The sequence below is a fragment of the Mus caroli genome, unplaced genomic scaffold (assembly GCF_978045245.1).
Source record: "Mus caroli unplaced genomic scaffold, Mus_caroli_1 scaffold_1, whole genome shotgun sequence".
NCBI classification, from domain to species: domain Eukaryota; kingdom Metazoa; phylum Chordata; class Mammalia; order Rodentia; family Muridae; genus Mus; species Mus caroli.
Window position 1 is genome coordinate 170262634 of NW_028227256.1, and position 17117 is coordinate 170279750.

General features: G+C 46.0%; 1 protein-coding gene across 1 annotated transcript in view; it reads right to left on the reverse strand.

The window, feature by feature from the left end:
• The window catches only part of LOC110291780 (sodium/potassium-transporting ATPase subunit alpha-4), a 35182-nt gene that overhangs the window by 11147 nt on the left and 6918 nt on the right, over positions 1 to 17117 (reverse strand). Inside the window, exons 6-16 of the mRNA XM_021159049.2 lie at positions 16953 to 17087; positions 16555 to 16672; positions 12037 to 12305; positions 10244 to 10445; positions 9725 to 9834; positions 9393 to 9527; positions 5373 to 5562; positions 5070 to 5242; positions 1131 to 1267; positions 589 to 739; positions 141 to 309 (exon numbers count right to left, since the gene is read on the reverse strand). Of these exons, the coding sequence (XP_021014708.1) occupies positions 141 to 309; positions 589 to 739; positions 1131 to 1267; positions 5070 to 5242; positions 5373 to 5562; positions 9393 to 9527; positions 9725 to 9834; positions 10244 to 10445; positions 12037 to 12305; positions 16555 to 16672; positions 16953 to 17087 (1789 nt within the window). The remainder of the gene's footprint in view (positions 1 to 140; positions 310 to 588; positions 740 to 1130; positions 1268 to 5069; positions 5243 to 5372; positions 5563 to 9392; positions 9528 to 9724; positions 9835 to 10243; positions 10446 to 12036; positions 12306 to 16554; positions 16673 to 16952; positions 17088 to 17117) is intronic.

Sequence of the window (17117 nt, forward strand, 5' to 3'; positions counted from 1 at the left end):
ATGTTCAAGGTTTTGTCTTCTAATTTCTTGCAGTCCATACAGGATTGGGAGGTTGGATAGTAACCATAGGTAATGAAGGTAACGTACTCTAAGCCCCACTCAAAGGACCAAATCCAGCCATCAGGTACCCTCCTCCTCACCCTCCTCCACGCCTGTCACAATGGAGGCAAAGTTGTCGTCCAGAAGGATCATGTCAGCCGCCTGCTTAGAGACATCAGAGCCTGTGATGCCCATGGCAATGCCGATGTCAGCCTTCTTCAGGGCAGGGGAGTCGTTCACCCCATCACCAGTCACTGCCACAATGGCTCCCTAGTGAAATTCAGACAAGAGTGAAAAAAAAAGTGTGTGTTAGATTCAGGATTAGTCCCAAAGGTCAACTCCATTCCAGCATCTTGCGTTTAACTGTGCTCGGCCCTGTCTTCTGTTCCTGTGAGCTATTTAAGCCTTCGGAGAGCTTTCAAACTGAAGGCGATCAACGGGGTTCAAGATGGGATTCCCTCCAGTACCTTCCTACCCATTCCATGTGTTCCCTTGCTGGCTTTGTGGCTGGACTCAGTCAGGCTCCCCAGGGCCCCTTAGCTCCCTTACCAGTCGCTGACATCCCTCCACAATGATGAGTTTCTGCTGAGGAGAGGTCCTGGCAAAGACAATCTCCTTATAGGACTTGAGGATATTGTCCAGCTGTTGGGATTCCATGTCTTTTAGTTCTGAGCCATGCACTACAATGGCTTTAACAGACCTAAGGGAAGGAGTTTCCAAAGGCTAGATCAAAGTGCTGAGGCCTCACCTCAGGTTCCAGCAGTCTCTACTGATCTCTTAAGTTCTTCTGGTTTCTTTCCTACCCACTCTCCTTGTTCCCAGTGTGTGCTGTCCTCAGATTGACTCGTCCCATCCTTGACCCTCTTTGTCAGCCACTCCTGTCTTTGGCTCTCTATCTTTTCCTGTTTCCTCTGAAAGCCCAGTGACCTAATTACCTAGTTACTTTTCTGTTATATTTAACTTGGTAGAGTGTAAACCCCACAATCCTTCTTGCTGCAGGAGACCCCCAAGAACTTCACAAAGTGATTTTTGGCAGGACAGACTGAGGACGGAGGTGCAACTGTCAGGTCTGAGTTCTTTCGGGGACTCACTTGTTATTGACTTGACTGACAGGGATATTCAGCTGAGCAGCAATGTCCTCCGCCGTGTCATTACCTTCTGAAATGATACCCACACTTTTGGCAATAGCTTTGGCTGTGATGGGATGATCCCCTGTTACCATGATCACCTGAATTGGGAGGAGGAAGGAAAAGGAGAATGTTTTAGATAAGCTCTGGATTCTTTACACCTAAGTACCTCATTTAGTAGATCAATTCCAAGCACAACTCGTCCACATCCTTGGAGGCAGGGATGTCAGACGATGCGACACAGATGCTTCAGGTTCTAGATTGCCCAGGAAGAATTACAAAAAACAGAATTCCATTACACTTTGTTCCAGAAGCTGTTTGCAACTTTTAAGTAACAACACAAACACATATCAAACATTACGAAGGGATGCCTAGAATAATATGTCACCTAACTAAACTTCATCAGGGCCCAGTGCATATAGAACCCTACTCTGCTTTTGCCTTGCCCTTGCCCTTGCCCTTCCCCTTGCCCCTTGCCCCTTGCCCCTTGCCCCTTGCCCCTTGCCCCTTGGCCCTTGGCCCTTGGCCCTTGCCCTTGCCCTTGCCTTGCCCTGCACTTTCAATCTGGAAGCTCATTGTATCCTCTTCCCACCCAAACATCAGGTCCTTGTGCTTTTAACTTCCTTAGCATCCCGTTCTTCCCACATGCTACCACTTAGCACTTGTCTGTGTTGTGATCTCTTCCCCACTGGAATGAGAATGTTGAGAAGGGGAGGGGGCTGCACTTTGCCCCGCTACAGGGTCCTGCACTTAATAAGCCATCCACAAATAATTAAGGGATGAGGACTGAAGGGAAGATGGCAACCTGGGAACCCCTTTTCTCAAGGTTCCCAGATGTCCTCCAGGCGTCCATACAGATTTTCAAGCTCTCATAGGAGGGATCAGTGAGACACCTGAAGATGGCAACAGCTTTCGCTGCATTCAGGGTCAAAGACCCAGAAGAGGCCTATTAGCTTTCAAGGTGTGAATATACACACTGGAATGGTCTTTCTCAAAGAACTCGGCTATAGGGTTTCACAAACCCCATCATTCCACATCCCTAGCACCCCTGACTTGGTGGAAAAAGACAGCATGCTAACTAAGCTGCAATTGCACTGAGCTGGTACCCAACCTACTGACGGTGATCGTTCAGCCTTGTTGCAGGACAGTGGATCACCAGGAGCTCAGGCTAGGGCTGCCTGATAGTGGGCAACTAGAGAGGAACCGTAAGAGGACTACTTTTTACCTGTGGCTGAGACTGGGTCTTTACTGAGGAGATTCTGGGTTACAACACAATGCAAACTCCCCAGGGGCTCACCAATGGTGACCTAAGACCTGCTTCTCAAGGCATGCGTGTCTTCCTCAGCCATTCCTAGTCTCTCACCATGACTGACCACGACAGGGACTGTTGTCTAGTGGCTTCAGCCATACCACCCCAATGCCAAGCCAGAGAAGCAAAATTACAATGCTAACTCTCCCAAGAGTGAGCTCTGTAGACACAATGTTACAAAACACTCAGATATTCCTGGATGAGATGCACTCAGAGAAATAACAATGCAAGGATAACTCTCCCAAGAGTGAGCTCCTTAGACACAATGTTACAAAATACTCAGATACTCCTGTAAGAGATGCACTCGTATGACAGACATGTAATTCTACAAAAAAAATCTCCTTTTCAGGTAAAGGCTATGCAGCTGCATTTGGAATTCATTAAGTTCTGGAAGGATTTAATTTCCCATATGTTGGAGCCACCTATACCTCTCATGTTCTCACAGAGTGGTACCAACTAGCCTTGTGTTCCCGTCCACCCTTTTCTCCCAGATCAGACCATCTGAAACTTTCAAATGTCCGTAAGAAAGCTATGTCGCTGCTAGGACAGCTTTCAAAGCTTGGTTTCTTTGTAGAGGGAACCAGGCTTATAATGCGACGCGTATTTTCATTCTACTGAAATCTTCCTGATAAATATGATAGGAGTATTTTCTAATTTTTTAAAAAGTCACATTTGTTTCAAAGTCATGGGCATAGGGCTACCTGCTCAGTCCTGTTATCATTCCCTTGTAAAAGGCTTTGGGGCCACACAACAATTATATGACTTCTTTTATTCTGTAGTCTGTGACAGTCATCAGCTGTGTGTCACCACCACTTGGGGCAGGGCAGGAGGCTTGCCTCTGGAAGGCTTTGCTTCAGAACAAGCTCCTCTGTGTCAATTACATTTTGTACATTTTGAAAAATGATGCTGTTCACCTGTCTTATACTTCCCTCCAGGGAGACAGAATGAGTCATGATCCCTCAGCGGAATCTGCCAGCTTTCCCATCAGGTTAGCGAGCGTCCAGGAGGAGGTACACATTGTAGGGACACCCATAAACGGGCTCAGAACAAGGCCTTCTCAGAAAGCACCGAGGCCTCCTAGCTCACAGCCAGCCCTCAGAGTCCTCACAAACTATCAGGAGCTGGCTATGCCTTGGGCGGTGGTGGCATCCTGATTCATTTGACATCTTTGGGCCTCCCTACCTGCTGGTGAGCACTGTGGCTCTTCTTGCCAAAGAGATCCACAAATCCCCAGGTGAGATAAATTGCCCAATCCTGGCTTACAGCTTGTAAATAAAATACCTGGATTGTGTGTCTTTTATACGGGCTAGCTGGAATTTTAAGCTTTACTGCAGCTGACTATATTCACAATGTTACTCCTCACTCCCAATAGTCTACCTCAAAGCTCAGAGAAGTCAGATGGCTGACTGCCTTCTTCCAAGATATGGGATGGGAACTTCCAGCACTTTGGGGAAACAGCATCCATTATTCTATGGAGATGTTCTGTAACAATGTCATCTCCACAAAGAACTCACTGCCTCAGAGGTTTTCTAAGGTGGTGATTAAACATTTGCTACGTTGTAATTTCCCATATCACTTCTTCAGTCTCCACTCCCGTGAACCATCATTTAACTAAGTGCTATTCAGGACAACTTGCCAGCAGTAACAGGTCTAATATAAGAACAGCTCCCACTGAGAGCACCTACTCCCCCTAAGTGACTCCAACTCCCCTGCTCTAGCCAGCTCTTCCTAAGTCTTAGATGCAGGTGATCCAGAATATAAGGTATGAGCAGAAAGTATCAATATCTAATCTGTTATGTTGTGAATCTTGGGCCAGTGAGATGGCTCAGCAAAGGCACTTGCTGAGCAAGCCTGACAACCCGAGAGTTCAAATCCTGAAGCCCACAAGGTGGAAAGAAAGAATTGGTTTTCAAAGGTTATTCTCTGAACTACACATGAGCATCGTGGCCTGTTTGTATCCACACTCTTACACACACACACACACACACACACACACACACACACACACACACACACAAAATCATTCAACATTTTTAAAAAAAGGTATGAGTCTTTGATCTAGAAACCTGAATACACAGAATCTCAGAACTGGAAAAATCCCATTGCTATTGGTGCCCTATAGCTATGGAATCAAGATGAGGAGAGGGAGGAGAGGGTAGAGAGGAGAGAGAAGGAGAGGGGAGAGGAGGGAGGGGAGGGGAGGGGAGGGGGGGAGGGGAGGGGAGGGGGGAGGGGAGGGGGGAGACAGGAACAGGCAGACAGAAACAGAAAGGTCATTTACACATTGGTCGAGGCGCTGTGTTTGACAGTGGTTTCAAACTCAGAGTTTCCAGAAACTTTTGAGGTACTGATGCCTAAGAGTCACCCCGAGGTCTGGAGCAGAGTTTAGACAGGTGACTTTTCAAGCTTCCCTGGGGATTTAACCCTCAATTCAAGATAGGCTGTTTGACATCTCCGAAGAGCGGACACCGTAAGCTCAAGGAGGCAGCAATCAATTAGGCCAAGAGTATTGGGCACCTACTCTAGACTGAGAGTTCTACTTGTTCCTTCAAGCTGTGAGGAGTGGAGGGCTTTGGGGGAGGGCAGGAATTTACCTTGATCCCCGCGCTTCGACACTTGCTCACAGCGTCAGGCACGGCGGTCCGAGGAGGATCAATCATGGAGATGAGGCCCACGAAACACAGATTTTCCATGGGAAAATTTAACTCATCGGTATTAAACTGGAACCCCTTAGAGAAATTGCTAGGCAAGTTCAAGAAGCAGAACCCTGCAGAGAGATGAAGGGTCCAGCTGTCACCCAATGTGTCCCCCGGCACAACCCCAACACCCTGAGCTGTTCACCCCACAAATAGCCATTCTAATGGTGTTCTTTCAAAGCCCTCTCCCTGGCTCCTCACCCAGCACGCGTTCGCCCAGACCTCCCAGTTCTATGTAGGCATTCTGGAAGTCCATCTTCATTTCCTCATCCATAGGGTACTCTTGCCCATTCAGCAGGAAACTGGAGCAAAAGTCAAAGATCCTCTCTGGGGCACCTTTCATTAGCAGCACATGGGCTTCGGAGTTATCTTCCAGAAGGTGGATGGACATCTGGGGAGAGATGTAATGGTAGAACCAGATGGGACGGAGGGGGCAAGAATCCTGGGGAGGGTTTGAAGGTTAAGAGACTGGAAACTGGTTTCATACCCACCTCCCACCCTCCACCAAGCCAGTGAAGACTCAAGGGGGCAGGGGAGGGGCAGTCCCTTCGTTTGCACAGGAATATCTTATCCTCTCAGAAGTTCTCTGAGGGCACAGCAGGTACTTTTTCTACCTGCCTCCTTGTTGACTGGATGGCTCACATGAACTCAAGGTCCTCTGTTCTAGAGCCAGCATCCATGTCTTATCTGCTCTGTGAACTCAGCTAAGTCCACCTGATCTTGCAAAACCTTAGTTCCTATACAGTATTCTATAGAGTAAAAATATCTTATCTTGGCTACTTTATTTTTGTTTTTAATGATTTATTGACTTTTACTGTGTGCATTGGTATCTTGCCTGCAGGTGTCTGTGTGAAGGTGTCAGGTCACTCGGATTGCACACTCTTGTGAGCTGTCATTTGAGTGCTGGGAATTGAACCCAGGTCCCCTGGGAAAGCAGCCAGTGTTCTTTGCACGGAATCATCTCTCCAGTCCCATTTGTTTGTTTGTTTGTTTTTACAAGAGTTGCAAAACAAGAACAAAACTCAAGCTTTGAAACTGAAGCACAAATTTTAAATAATTTAGCCCTGTAGCCATTCTTCTACAGGCAAGAGATGGCACTGAGAGGCTGTGTGCTAGTCAGATGTCTGATGATAGAAGGCAAGGCAAGGTAGGTTCATGAGAAGAATCTGGAGCAAGCAGAGGGAGCAATCAGATGGCTTGGGTTTGCCGTTCCCTTGGATCTCGCACCCCATAGAGCTCTTCTTTTTTTGACTTATGGGAACTGCCTGCTATGACCCCTGTTGGAGGCAGAATCAGCAAACAGAAAGGAATTGTGATAACGCAGAGGAGACCAGACTGCATTTCCTGGATGTTGAGTGGGGTGAGCTACTGGCCCGTAAAATGTGGTTCCAGCTGATTTGTTAAAGGATGCCTAGTTATGTTCAAGATATGCTTAAGTCGTTAAAAGGGAAAAACATTGTTTAAGGAGGAAGCTGTTTAAGATTAACAAAGCTCAATATTCTCGGTGACCAGTGAGTATTTGTTGAATGAATCAAAAAGGCTCAGGGGAGCACAAGAGCTCCTCACTCTACTAACCTGGTCACAGGGAATAAAAATCTTGATACAAGGTTACAGATGGGGGGAAGGGAGAGCTGGGGAGCTGGCTCATCTGTTAAAAGCACTGACTGCCCTTCCAGAGTTCCTGAGTTCAACCACACTCTCTTCTGGTGTGTCTGAAGACAGCCACAGTGTACTCATATGCATAAAATAAATTAATAAATCTAAAAAAAAAAAAGATTACAGATGGGGCTTACAAGATGGCTCAGCAAATAAAGGTGTTTGAGGCCAAACCTGAACACCTGAAGTTGGTCTCTGGACTGACAGTGGAAGGAGTTGACTGGTCTTACAGATTGTCCCCTGTCAGCTGTGTGGAATCCATGACATACCCTCCCCCCCAAAAAAGGGCGGGTTTTGGCTGGGTCTGGTGGTACATGATTTTAATTCTAGCACTCAGGAGGCAGAAACAAGTGGATCTCTGTGAGTTCAAGGCCAGCCTGGTTTGCATAATGAGTTCCAGGCTATGTAGAGAGGCACCATTTCAAAAAGAAAAGGAGAAAAGAAAGGAAAGAGAAATAGGTGTGGGGGGGTTATTGTTGTTGTTTTTGTTTGTTTGTTTGGCTGGGTTTTACCATGAAGCCCTGGCAGGCCTGGGATTTATTCTGTAAACCAGGCTGGCCTCAAACTTACAGAGAACCTCATGGCTCTGCCTCCTGAGTATTGGGATTAAAGGAATATACCACCATACCTGGCCCAAAAAACTGTTGTTGTTGTTGTTAAAAATACATAAAGAACAGGGTGGTGGTGGCGCACGCCTTTAATCCCAGTACTCAGGAAGCAAAGGCAGGTAGGTTCTGAGTTTGAGGCTAGCCTGTTCTACAAAGTGAGTTCCAGGACATACAGGGCTACACAGTGAACCCCACCCCACCCACAAAAAAAGATTATATAGAGAAGATATAAAGAAGATGGAGAGAGAAAAAGAGAAATCAGAAATGCTCAGACTACAATCTATTTCAGAGATGGTAAGAGACTAACAGGCTAAGTAAGACACATTCCTTTCAAAGACTGGAGTCTCTGCCCTTGGAGCAAGCTAATTATAGTAGTTCACTCAAAGCCTGTCAGAGCTAGTGCCTGCTGGAGCTGAGTCCAGTGGGGCTGGCTTGTCACACACCGTGTACCACAGAGACCAGTTCTGCCACTTGAATGGTATTCAGTAGCTCAGAAGCACTCATATGGTAATTTGGGGGGAACATGGTTCCTTGTTAAGACATTCCAACAATGTCATGAATATGTTCGACTTTTATTTTTAACCACATGGAGGGAGAGGTGCCTAATTCATCCAAAGGCCTTACTCACACTCTGCCAAGCCACAGAATTCCTGTCTGGTTAGTGAGGCCACCAAGTGTCAGGAAAAAAAAGTAGGAATAAAGTTTGCAGCTTATTTGCAGCTCTGGGAGCTCTATTTTATCACAGTGACTAAGGCGAGTTTCGATGGGAAGTGTGGATCTACTTAGCCCTTAGTGTTCCATCAGAAAGTACAAGTAATTAGGTTTTAAAAATCCATATAGACTTATTTTGTTTATGCCTGAAGACAGAAGGGCAAAACTGACTTAGGAGTCTTATTTCGTAACCCTGTTACACTCAAATGTCTGGTCTTCATGGAAATTCAAGGAGTTGGAGGAACTATTGCCTGAGCAAACTGGCTTAGGCTGCCTCCAGCCTCAGCAAGGGGACTCTACTTTCTACTGAAATCCTCTTTGAAGTTAGCTTGGATTCTCATCCCCTCCCCCATCCCTAGGCATGGACTATTACTGCTCCTCCTCTTCCTCTTCTTCTTCATCTCCCTCCTATTCCTTCTTCTCCTCCTCTTCCTCCTCCTTCCTCTTCTTCCTTCCTCCTTTTCATCCTCCTCCTCCTCTTTTCTTCTTCCTCCTCCTTTTTAAGACAGGGTCTCTCATACTATAAGTCAGATTTACCTGAAATTTAGAGTAATCCTTCTGCCTCAGCCCTCTCCCGGCTGCTGAGGTAATAGGTCGAGGTTATATGAACCACCATGCGTAGCTTCTCTGGATTTCCTTCTTTGTATCCCTGACCATCACTCAACCCTCTCCCTTGCCTACCTGGATAATGAATCAATGTTTTTAAGGTGAAAAATATAACCCTGGAAGTGAGTTCCAGGACAGCCAAGGCTACGCAAAGGAAACCAGTCTCGGAAAAAAACCAAAACAGAACAAACAACAAAAAAACAAACAAAAAGAGAAAAATATGACACACGTGCATTCGACCCCTAACTGTCTCATGATGGCTGCCCTAGGGACTTCGTGGAGGGAAGTGGGTATAGGCTGTCTACACTGGCAAATTTCATAGCAGACACTGGTTTAGACTAATACCTGCGTGAGACTCCCAGCATCCAGCCTCAGCTGCCTCTGCCCATCTTAGCATTTTATGACGTGCTCTCTTTGCAGGCAACATGAGTGAGCCTTCTGCTCAGACCCTCTCCCTTGATCACCTACTTCTCTCTCCTTAGCCTTTGTCACTTTCCTTGTGGTGAGCCTTCCTCCTAGTTGGGATGCTGGTGCTCCTGAACGAGTGCCCTGTTCCAAAGCTGGAGGCAAAGGCATAGCTCCCCCCACTGGCGAGTCCATGGCCCCCACCGTTCTCCCGCCACCTTTGTCAGTTCTGTACCTGATACTTGTTGGTTGAGTTAAAGGGAATCTCAGCCACCTTGGGGTTTTTCTGCCTCATTTCGCTCACAGGGTTGTAAGACTGCTCAATGAATTTGAGGAGAGCTGACTCGGAAGCATCCCCCGTTGTTGTCCGCTGCAAGGAAGGGAGTGTACAATAAGTCCCAGGGGTATACCATCCGGACAAGGGATCTACCTGTGGTCTCAAACAGAGAGGCAGAACGGGGAGGGAAGGGTGTGTGTAGAAAACTACTGAAAAGCAGACTTTTCTGGAAGGGGACAGACAGGTGATACTAGTCACTGAGGTGCCCTCTTTCCACTTCAACTTGATACCTTAGCTATGGGAACAGACTCCTGATGGGGTTTAAAGTCGGCCCGGTTACAGAGGCCAGCGATTCGAGCCAGGTAAAACCAGGTGTCCGAGGACTTGGGAAATGTTTTCCCTAGGGAAGAAGAAGAAGAAGAAGAGGAAGAGCTATAAACACATGAAGTTTAAAACAAGGGGTTAGACGTTGAGGGGGAGGTCAGTCAGGGGACTGGGACGGTCAAGCTCATTCTCAGCTACATAAGGCGCTGACAGCCAAACAAACAAAGCAGGGGTTATTCATTTTCTCCTTCGCACCGAAACACTGCACAGAGATGGTATCTCTTCTCTTCTCTTTCTTTCGTTTTGGTTTTCCGAAAAGAAAAAAAAAAGGCGTGTGCCACCACCGCCCGGCGTGATATTTCCTATGGCCCCCACACTCCCGCTTCTGTCCACGTTCCTGCTCTCTCCTGTTTATCTGGCATCATCTATCGCCTAACCTTCCCACCCCAAATCCTCTGCTCTTGGCAACCAGGGCCACTTGTTACCCGTGGTTTGCTCCTCACTGGTGTCGGCCTCATATACAGTCTTATCAAACCACAAGTGAGCCACTGTCATGCGGTTCTGGGTGAGGGTGCCCGTCTTGTCTGAGCAGATGGTGGATGTGGAGCCCAGCGTCTCCACGGCCTCCAGGTTCTTCACCAGGCAGTTCTTGCGAGCCATGCGCTTGGCTGTCAGCGTCAGGCACACCTAAGGCCACCGAGAGGGGAAAGAATGGATCGAGGTGGAGACTGGTCAGGTTGTTTTGCTTTGGAAATTTGATTATTTTTATTTCCCTTTTACTCTAACTCGGTCTTTAGAAATCCCACCTGTGATCTCCGTAAGGGATGCTGAGGAAATGGTCTATGGCGAGAGTTTTCAGTGTGCGCCTCACTCCTTCACAGAGCACAGGCTCCTTCCCCGGGACACATTTAGAGCTTTCATTCAGGAGCCTCTTTTCCATCCCAGACCCCTCCCTGTCTTTCAGATCCGCTCTCTACAAGGACCACATCGCTGGGTCACGTTTTACTGTGGTATACAGTGCTATGTATGGACAGGGCATCTTGCCAATAGTGTCAGAAAAGTTTGGGCAGAAGGGAATGATAATGACATTGGGAAAAGATGTCACAGTACTGAAAAGCCCCCGGGAATTCATATAAACCAGAACATTTGTTTTAAAATCATAAATGGAAGCAAAGTGGTTTTTAAAAATTAACAAACTATTGTGCTGTGGATAGGTAAGTATAGAATCCCAATTATGGAATTACAATTTATTTACACGATATCCTTAGTTCCTAGCATTTTAAAACTAGTCCTAACACACCCTAAATGTTATCCTTATTTCTATTTTAAGATGACTATAGAAAAACCAGAATATGGTGCCTGGGGCGATGGCTCAGTGGTTAAGAGCACTGACTGATCTTCTAGAGGTCCTGAGTTCAATTCCCAGCAACCACATGGTGGCTCACAACCATCTGTCATGGGATCTGGTGCCCTCTTCTGGTGTGTCTGAAGAGAACTACAATGTACTCACATACATAAAATAATAAATCTTAAAAAAACAAAACAAAACTAGAGCAACAAGTTTCCCAAACAAGTTATCAGTAAGACAGAGAGCCAAGACGGTGTCATAGGAAGAATGGTTAAGGGAATAGGAATTACTTGGAGAATCTGAGGGGCATGATGGTAGTCATGGGGGTGGAGGGCTTAGGCCATTAGGACACAAAGAACCAACTTACTCTGGTTGGGAAAACCAGGATGGAACAGGGAATCATATTTCTGCTCAGTTTAACTAAAGTGAGCTAAGAACAAGATGGGGCTGAGACAAAGGAGCTATGTCAGCCACCCTCAGAAACAAACCACAGTTATCTTCCATAGATTTTTATAGAGGACTCCAGTGTTGGCTCAAAGGTTGATTTTAAGTGGCCTTGAAGTCCATTCTGGTAGAATTCTGTAATCCTAAATTAATCTTGCTCTAGAAACTAACAAATGCACAAGGCCCGATGATCTTAAGTGCTTTGGCCAAGTTTAACAGCCAATGCACCTGAGACTGGAGCACGATCCTTTCTCTGTTGCATCTTGCTTCCTCTTTCACGGAGGGGACAGAGAAGTCACAGAGGCACAGGTAGAGGAAGGCAGTGCAGTGCTCGTGGGAACTAAATTGCTTCTGATGTTTCTATGTATCTCAGGGATACCCCTCACTTCAGATGTTCCTTAACAACAAGTGTTAGTAGGGACACTTCCTTTCCCTGGGGTCATTTGTCTGCCCAGAGGTCACCCCTCCCCACTCTTGTTTACTCACAGTGACAGTGGCCAGCAACCCTTCCGGCACATTGGCCACAATGATACCAATAAGGAAAATGACAGCATCCAGCCAGGTGTAACCCAAGATAATCGAGAGCCAAAAAAATGAAATGCCGAGGAAGACCGCGACAGCTGTGATCAAATGGATGAAGTGTTCAATTTCGGTGGCAATCGGGGTCTTGCCCATTTGCAAGCCTGATGTCAGGGAAGCAATCCGGCCCATTACTGTGTAGTCTCCTGTAGCAATCACAATACCCCGAGCTGTTCCTGTGAATGAAGGAAGACGCTATAACTCCATACTGTGGTAGAAAAAGGATTGCTTGGGCTGGTATCACCACCCCAGTTACTGACATTGAACTTCTAAAATCTTTTGGTTGTTTTGCTAGGAGAATCTTTTGTTATCATGGTAGGTTCTTGACACTTTATAGTTTCTGGCGTGATAGAAATATCGGACAGAGAGCTTCTAAATTCCATAGATTCCCTAGGTAGTAAGAGAACCTTTTGCTTTAGTGAGGCAACTCTTGGTGGGCTCTTGGGTAGCCACAGGATGAGGAGGTTGCCAGGGGAACCAGCTATGGGATTACAGGGTAGGCTTTCAGCTCTACAACCCAACATCCAGGATGGAGAGAGAGGCTGAAGGTTGAGTTGATTACCAATGGCAAATGATATAACCAGTCACGTCTATGTAATAAAACATCCACTAAAAGCCAAGACAACTGTGTTTGGAGAGCTTCCAGCCTGGCAAACACATGGAGATGTCTGGAGGATCGCATACTCAGGATACAGAAACTCCACATCTCTGCCCACATCCCAGGCCCTGTGTGTGTCTCCTATCTGCCTGTTCAGTTGTCTCCTATCATCTGCAATGAGTGCAAAATGTAGGCCACGTGCTTCCCTGACTTCCGAGAGCCTTAAGGAAAAAGTCCTGGGAATCGCAGTTCACAGCCACCCTGTCAGAAGTATGGATGACAGCCTATTACTTGGACTAGAGACTGGAGTAGGAAGAGCCTCATGGGACTGAGCTCTCATCTGATGCTATTTTGAGGTAGTTCGTGTCAAACTTTGACTGAGTGAGTTATGGGGAACTGATGGGGAATCTCTACAGTAAGACCTAGGGTTCTGTGCAGACAGGAAAAGGAAGGGTGCAAGCCACACGCTGCTAAGCACCCCACAGTGCTCCCTCAGAACAAAGACCTCTCCGGTCCTCAGTGTCACTATTTGAGGAGCCCCCTCCCTGCTTTTCTGACTAGAGCTAGTCTGACCTCTGCTGGGTGGCACCAGCCATAACACCTGTGCCCTGAGCCTTTCCAGGGCCTTTGCCCCCACCAGCTCTGCACCCTATGTAGAAGGACACCGTGGTTGACTTTACTCACACATGGTACAGGACACTCACCCACAACTTTGAAACAAGATTGTTTAAAACCATTCTTTTTGCTGCCCCATAGAGCCTGTTGTTTCTACCATTCAAGTCAGAGAATGACCAAGGACAGAAACCCATGGAAGGAACTTTCATCTCAGAAGCAGAAGGGCACAGGGCTGAACCATCAACTTTTTTAAACAAGTAGTTCCCCCCACCCCAAGATAAAGTACCATGCTTCCTAAGACGATGGCTTCCTCTTATTAAACATGGGATGAAGCACAGTGCAGATGCTGTGAGTTATACCTAGAAACACAGTATTTGAGAGGCTGAAAAGGAGGAGGGAGGAAAAGGAAGGGAAGAAGAGGAGGAGGAGGGAGAGGAGGAGGAGGGAGAGGAGGAGGAGGAGGAGAAACAACAAAGAACCCACAAAGCTGTGAAATCAAATATTTCTGAAAAAGCCTAGAACAAGGTTGGATGTATGGTAGACACTCAACTTTATTCCAGTGAATAAAGGATTAGAGAGTCAGTGTAAAATCATACATGTGACTCAGTAGGAGCAGATCCTGCAAACACAGGGGCGCGGGGTAGCTGGTGGTCTCCAGTTCTAAGATTGCCTGCAGCAACAGTCAAGGCACATGGAGCTGAAGAGATGGCTCAGTGGTTAAGAGTATTTACTGTTCTTGCAGGCAACTTGGACTTGGTTCTGAGAACCTACACGGTGGCTCACAGGCGTCTCTCACTGTAGTTTGAGGGATCGCCTCTTCTGATTTCCTTGGGCTCCTGAGTATATGTAGGACACATATGTAGACACAGACAGACACACACACACACAAAACTATTTAAAAAAGACTCTAAGAGTAGAGTTCTTGGATGGATTAGGCCAGTATTATGGGGAAGGAGACTCTAGCAAGGGTCACAATGTAAAACACACTGCAGACAACCTTTGAACTGGTTGACAGGTTCTCTAAGCCTTTAGGAAAGTAATAAAATGACTGAAAGCTAATGAAAGGATTTTATATTTTTGATAAGATGGGCAAGGTGGCTACAGTGTCATTTAAATCCATTCCGTTCACATATCGAGCTAGAAATGATTAAATGTAGTAAATGCTCCCTGTGTGTCTGGAGATGGAGCAGGTTAGCATCAAACCGGAAGAAACTGATAAGGGCAAATATCCTGTGTCTCAGGACAGACTGTTCCTTCCCTCGTGCACCTTGCATGTGTCATCAGAGAGAGGTCAGGTTCCCTGGAAGCAATGGGAACACAAAGAGAGGGGTTTGTGCCACTGCCTATCAAGGACCACAGTAACAACAGCTGGGGGCAAGGATAAAGCTGTATTTGTGTGACTAATTTGTAAATTGGTCTGGGTTGAAGGTTAAAGGGGAAACTGGTCTAACGCAAAGGCTTGTGTCTACAAGTTACGCAGCAACTTGTACAAAACTTAGCCTGGCAGGCATGGTAGAACACTTCTTGAACTTTAGCACTCGGGAGCTGGTGCATAGGGATCTCTGTGAGTTCAAGGCCAGCCTGGTCTACATAGCAAGTTCCAGGACAGTCAGAGCTACATAACAAGACCTGAGATATTTCAACAAACAAAACAAAATCCCTTAGCCTATCTAGCTAGTTCTACCCTCTTGGCTACATTAGGATTTTGTTTGTCTTCTATTAAATCCCCCTTTCTCTCAGATAGACCCTTGTTTCTCAGCTGGAGTACCTTCACCAACTCTTGCCTAACCCGCTTGTCAGCAGCCTAGACTTAGCTGATGAAAAACCTACTTCAGGGGCTGGTGAGATGGCTCAGTGTGTAAGAGCACCCGACTGCTCTTCCAAAGGTCCAGAGTTCAAATCCCAGCAACCACATGGTGGCTCACAACCATCCGTAACGAGATCTGACTCCCTCTTCTGGAGTGTCTAAAGACAGCTACAGTGTACTATATAATCAATAAATAAATCTTTAAAAAAAAAAAAAAAAGAGCTGATGCGATCAACACCCTTTAAAAAAAAAAAAAAACCTACTTCAGAAAGATAAACCTGAGCAAATTTTCTCCTAAAACATAACAGCTAAAATACAGCATTTTTTTTAAAAAAGAGGAATCTTGCTAATTTGTATTTTTCTGTACATTCAATAATTATGTTTTATAATTGTGTATACATCAAATGATATAATTTCTTTCTGGTTGGGTTCTCCCTTAGGGTATATTGAACATTATTGTTCTTATTAAGATATTTTCAAATGAAGCAATTTAATGAGGAGAGGTCGTTAGCACTCCGTGTAGAGCAGCGTGGGAAGTGGAGGCAAGAGCGTGGGCTTTGGAGACAGACTTTCATTAGAATCTCTAATCTCCCTCTTCTCTGTTGGGTCTTACTCTAAACTATGGTGAGCGTGTAATTTCTATGGACTTCATAGTAATAGAAACTTCATAGAGTTTTGTGTGTGACATTGTGAGAGTCAGAACAAAAAAATGTTTATAGTGCTTGACACTACAGTTATATACATTTATATATTCCATAGAAAGCACCCATCTTCAGACACTAAGACATTTGATCTTAAGCATTAATGATGATTTGCAAGTAGACTCTGGAGTATGTTTGGGTTTCCTTAAGGGCAAAGGGCAAAGGAAAGAAGGATGTGAGTGCTGGCTCAGGAGTGCCTTTCTTTCATTCAAGGGACAAAGCCAGTGTTTGAATGGCAGAGTTTGAGGGACACCTCTGATAATTCAAGCTTGCAGTGTCGGTAGCTTCCTCTGGAAGGTAAAAGGAAGTAGAAGAGTGACCTGGCAGAGATGGATAACGTCCCTCCATTCTGTGCTATTTCTGACACATAAACCATTTTCTCCACCAGTTCAAACCATTGTCAACAACTTCAGGATGCTTACCGTGTAATAGGCCCTGTGCTAAGCATTTTATATTTATGTCATTTTAGTCCATAAGCAATCGATGGGTAGCAGTTTTTGTATCAACAGTATGCAAATTTGGAAATGATGTCTTTGACCCCCCCCATCCCCGCCCCCAGAGGTCATTAAGCACCTGAGTGATGGAGAAGCCAACCTTGATACTGTCTTCCTACCCTGAAACCTTTAGAAAACAGAAGGTTTTAAAAGCCATGTGTTTCCACCTCTTTTTTTGAGCCTGGGCTGCAGATGATATACTATACTCACCTTCTACACAGTTAGTGGAGAAGAAGATGATATTCCGTGTCTCCAGAGGGTTCTCATGAGTGCAATCAGGGCAGCGAGACTGGGGTTCTGACTCCCCAGTCAAGGAGGAATTGTCTACCTGGGATGGGAAGGAGAGGTTAAAAGGCAGTCATAGGACAAAGGTCAGATTCATGTATGAAGGCAGCACCACTTTATCTGTCAGAACCATCATGTCATTAACATGCAGAGATAAATATCTGTACTCCTAGAACCTCCTCTTCTTTCCCCCAAACCACTCTCATCACTGTCTCAAGGTTCTGAATAAGAAGATTGGATTAAGACCAAGCCCAGATCTTCACCGTGCCTTAGAGCCACACATTGCCGTAGCCTCCCTCCTATAGCTTTCCTCATCTCCTCACCTTGCATCCTTGCGCAGAGATAACCCTGATATCAGCAGGGATTTGGTCTCCTCCCTTCACCTCTACTAGGTCTCCCAAAACCACATCTCTTACATTGATTTGCATTTTCTCTCCATCTCGAATCACCAGAGCTTGCTGTAGGAAGATAATGTTATATAGCCTCTT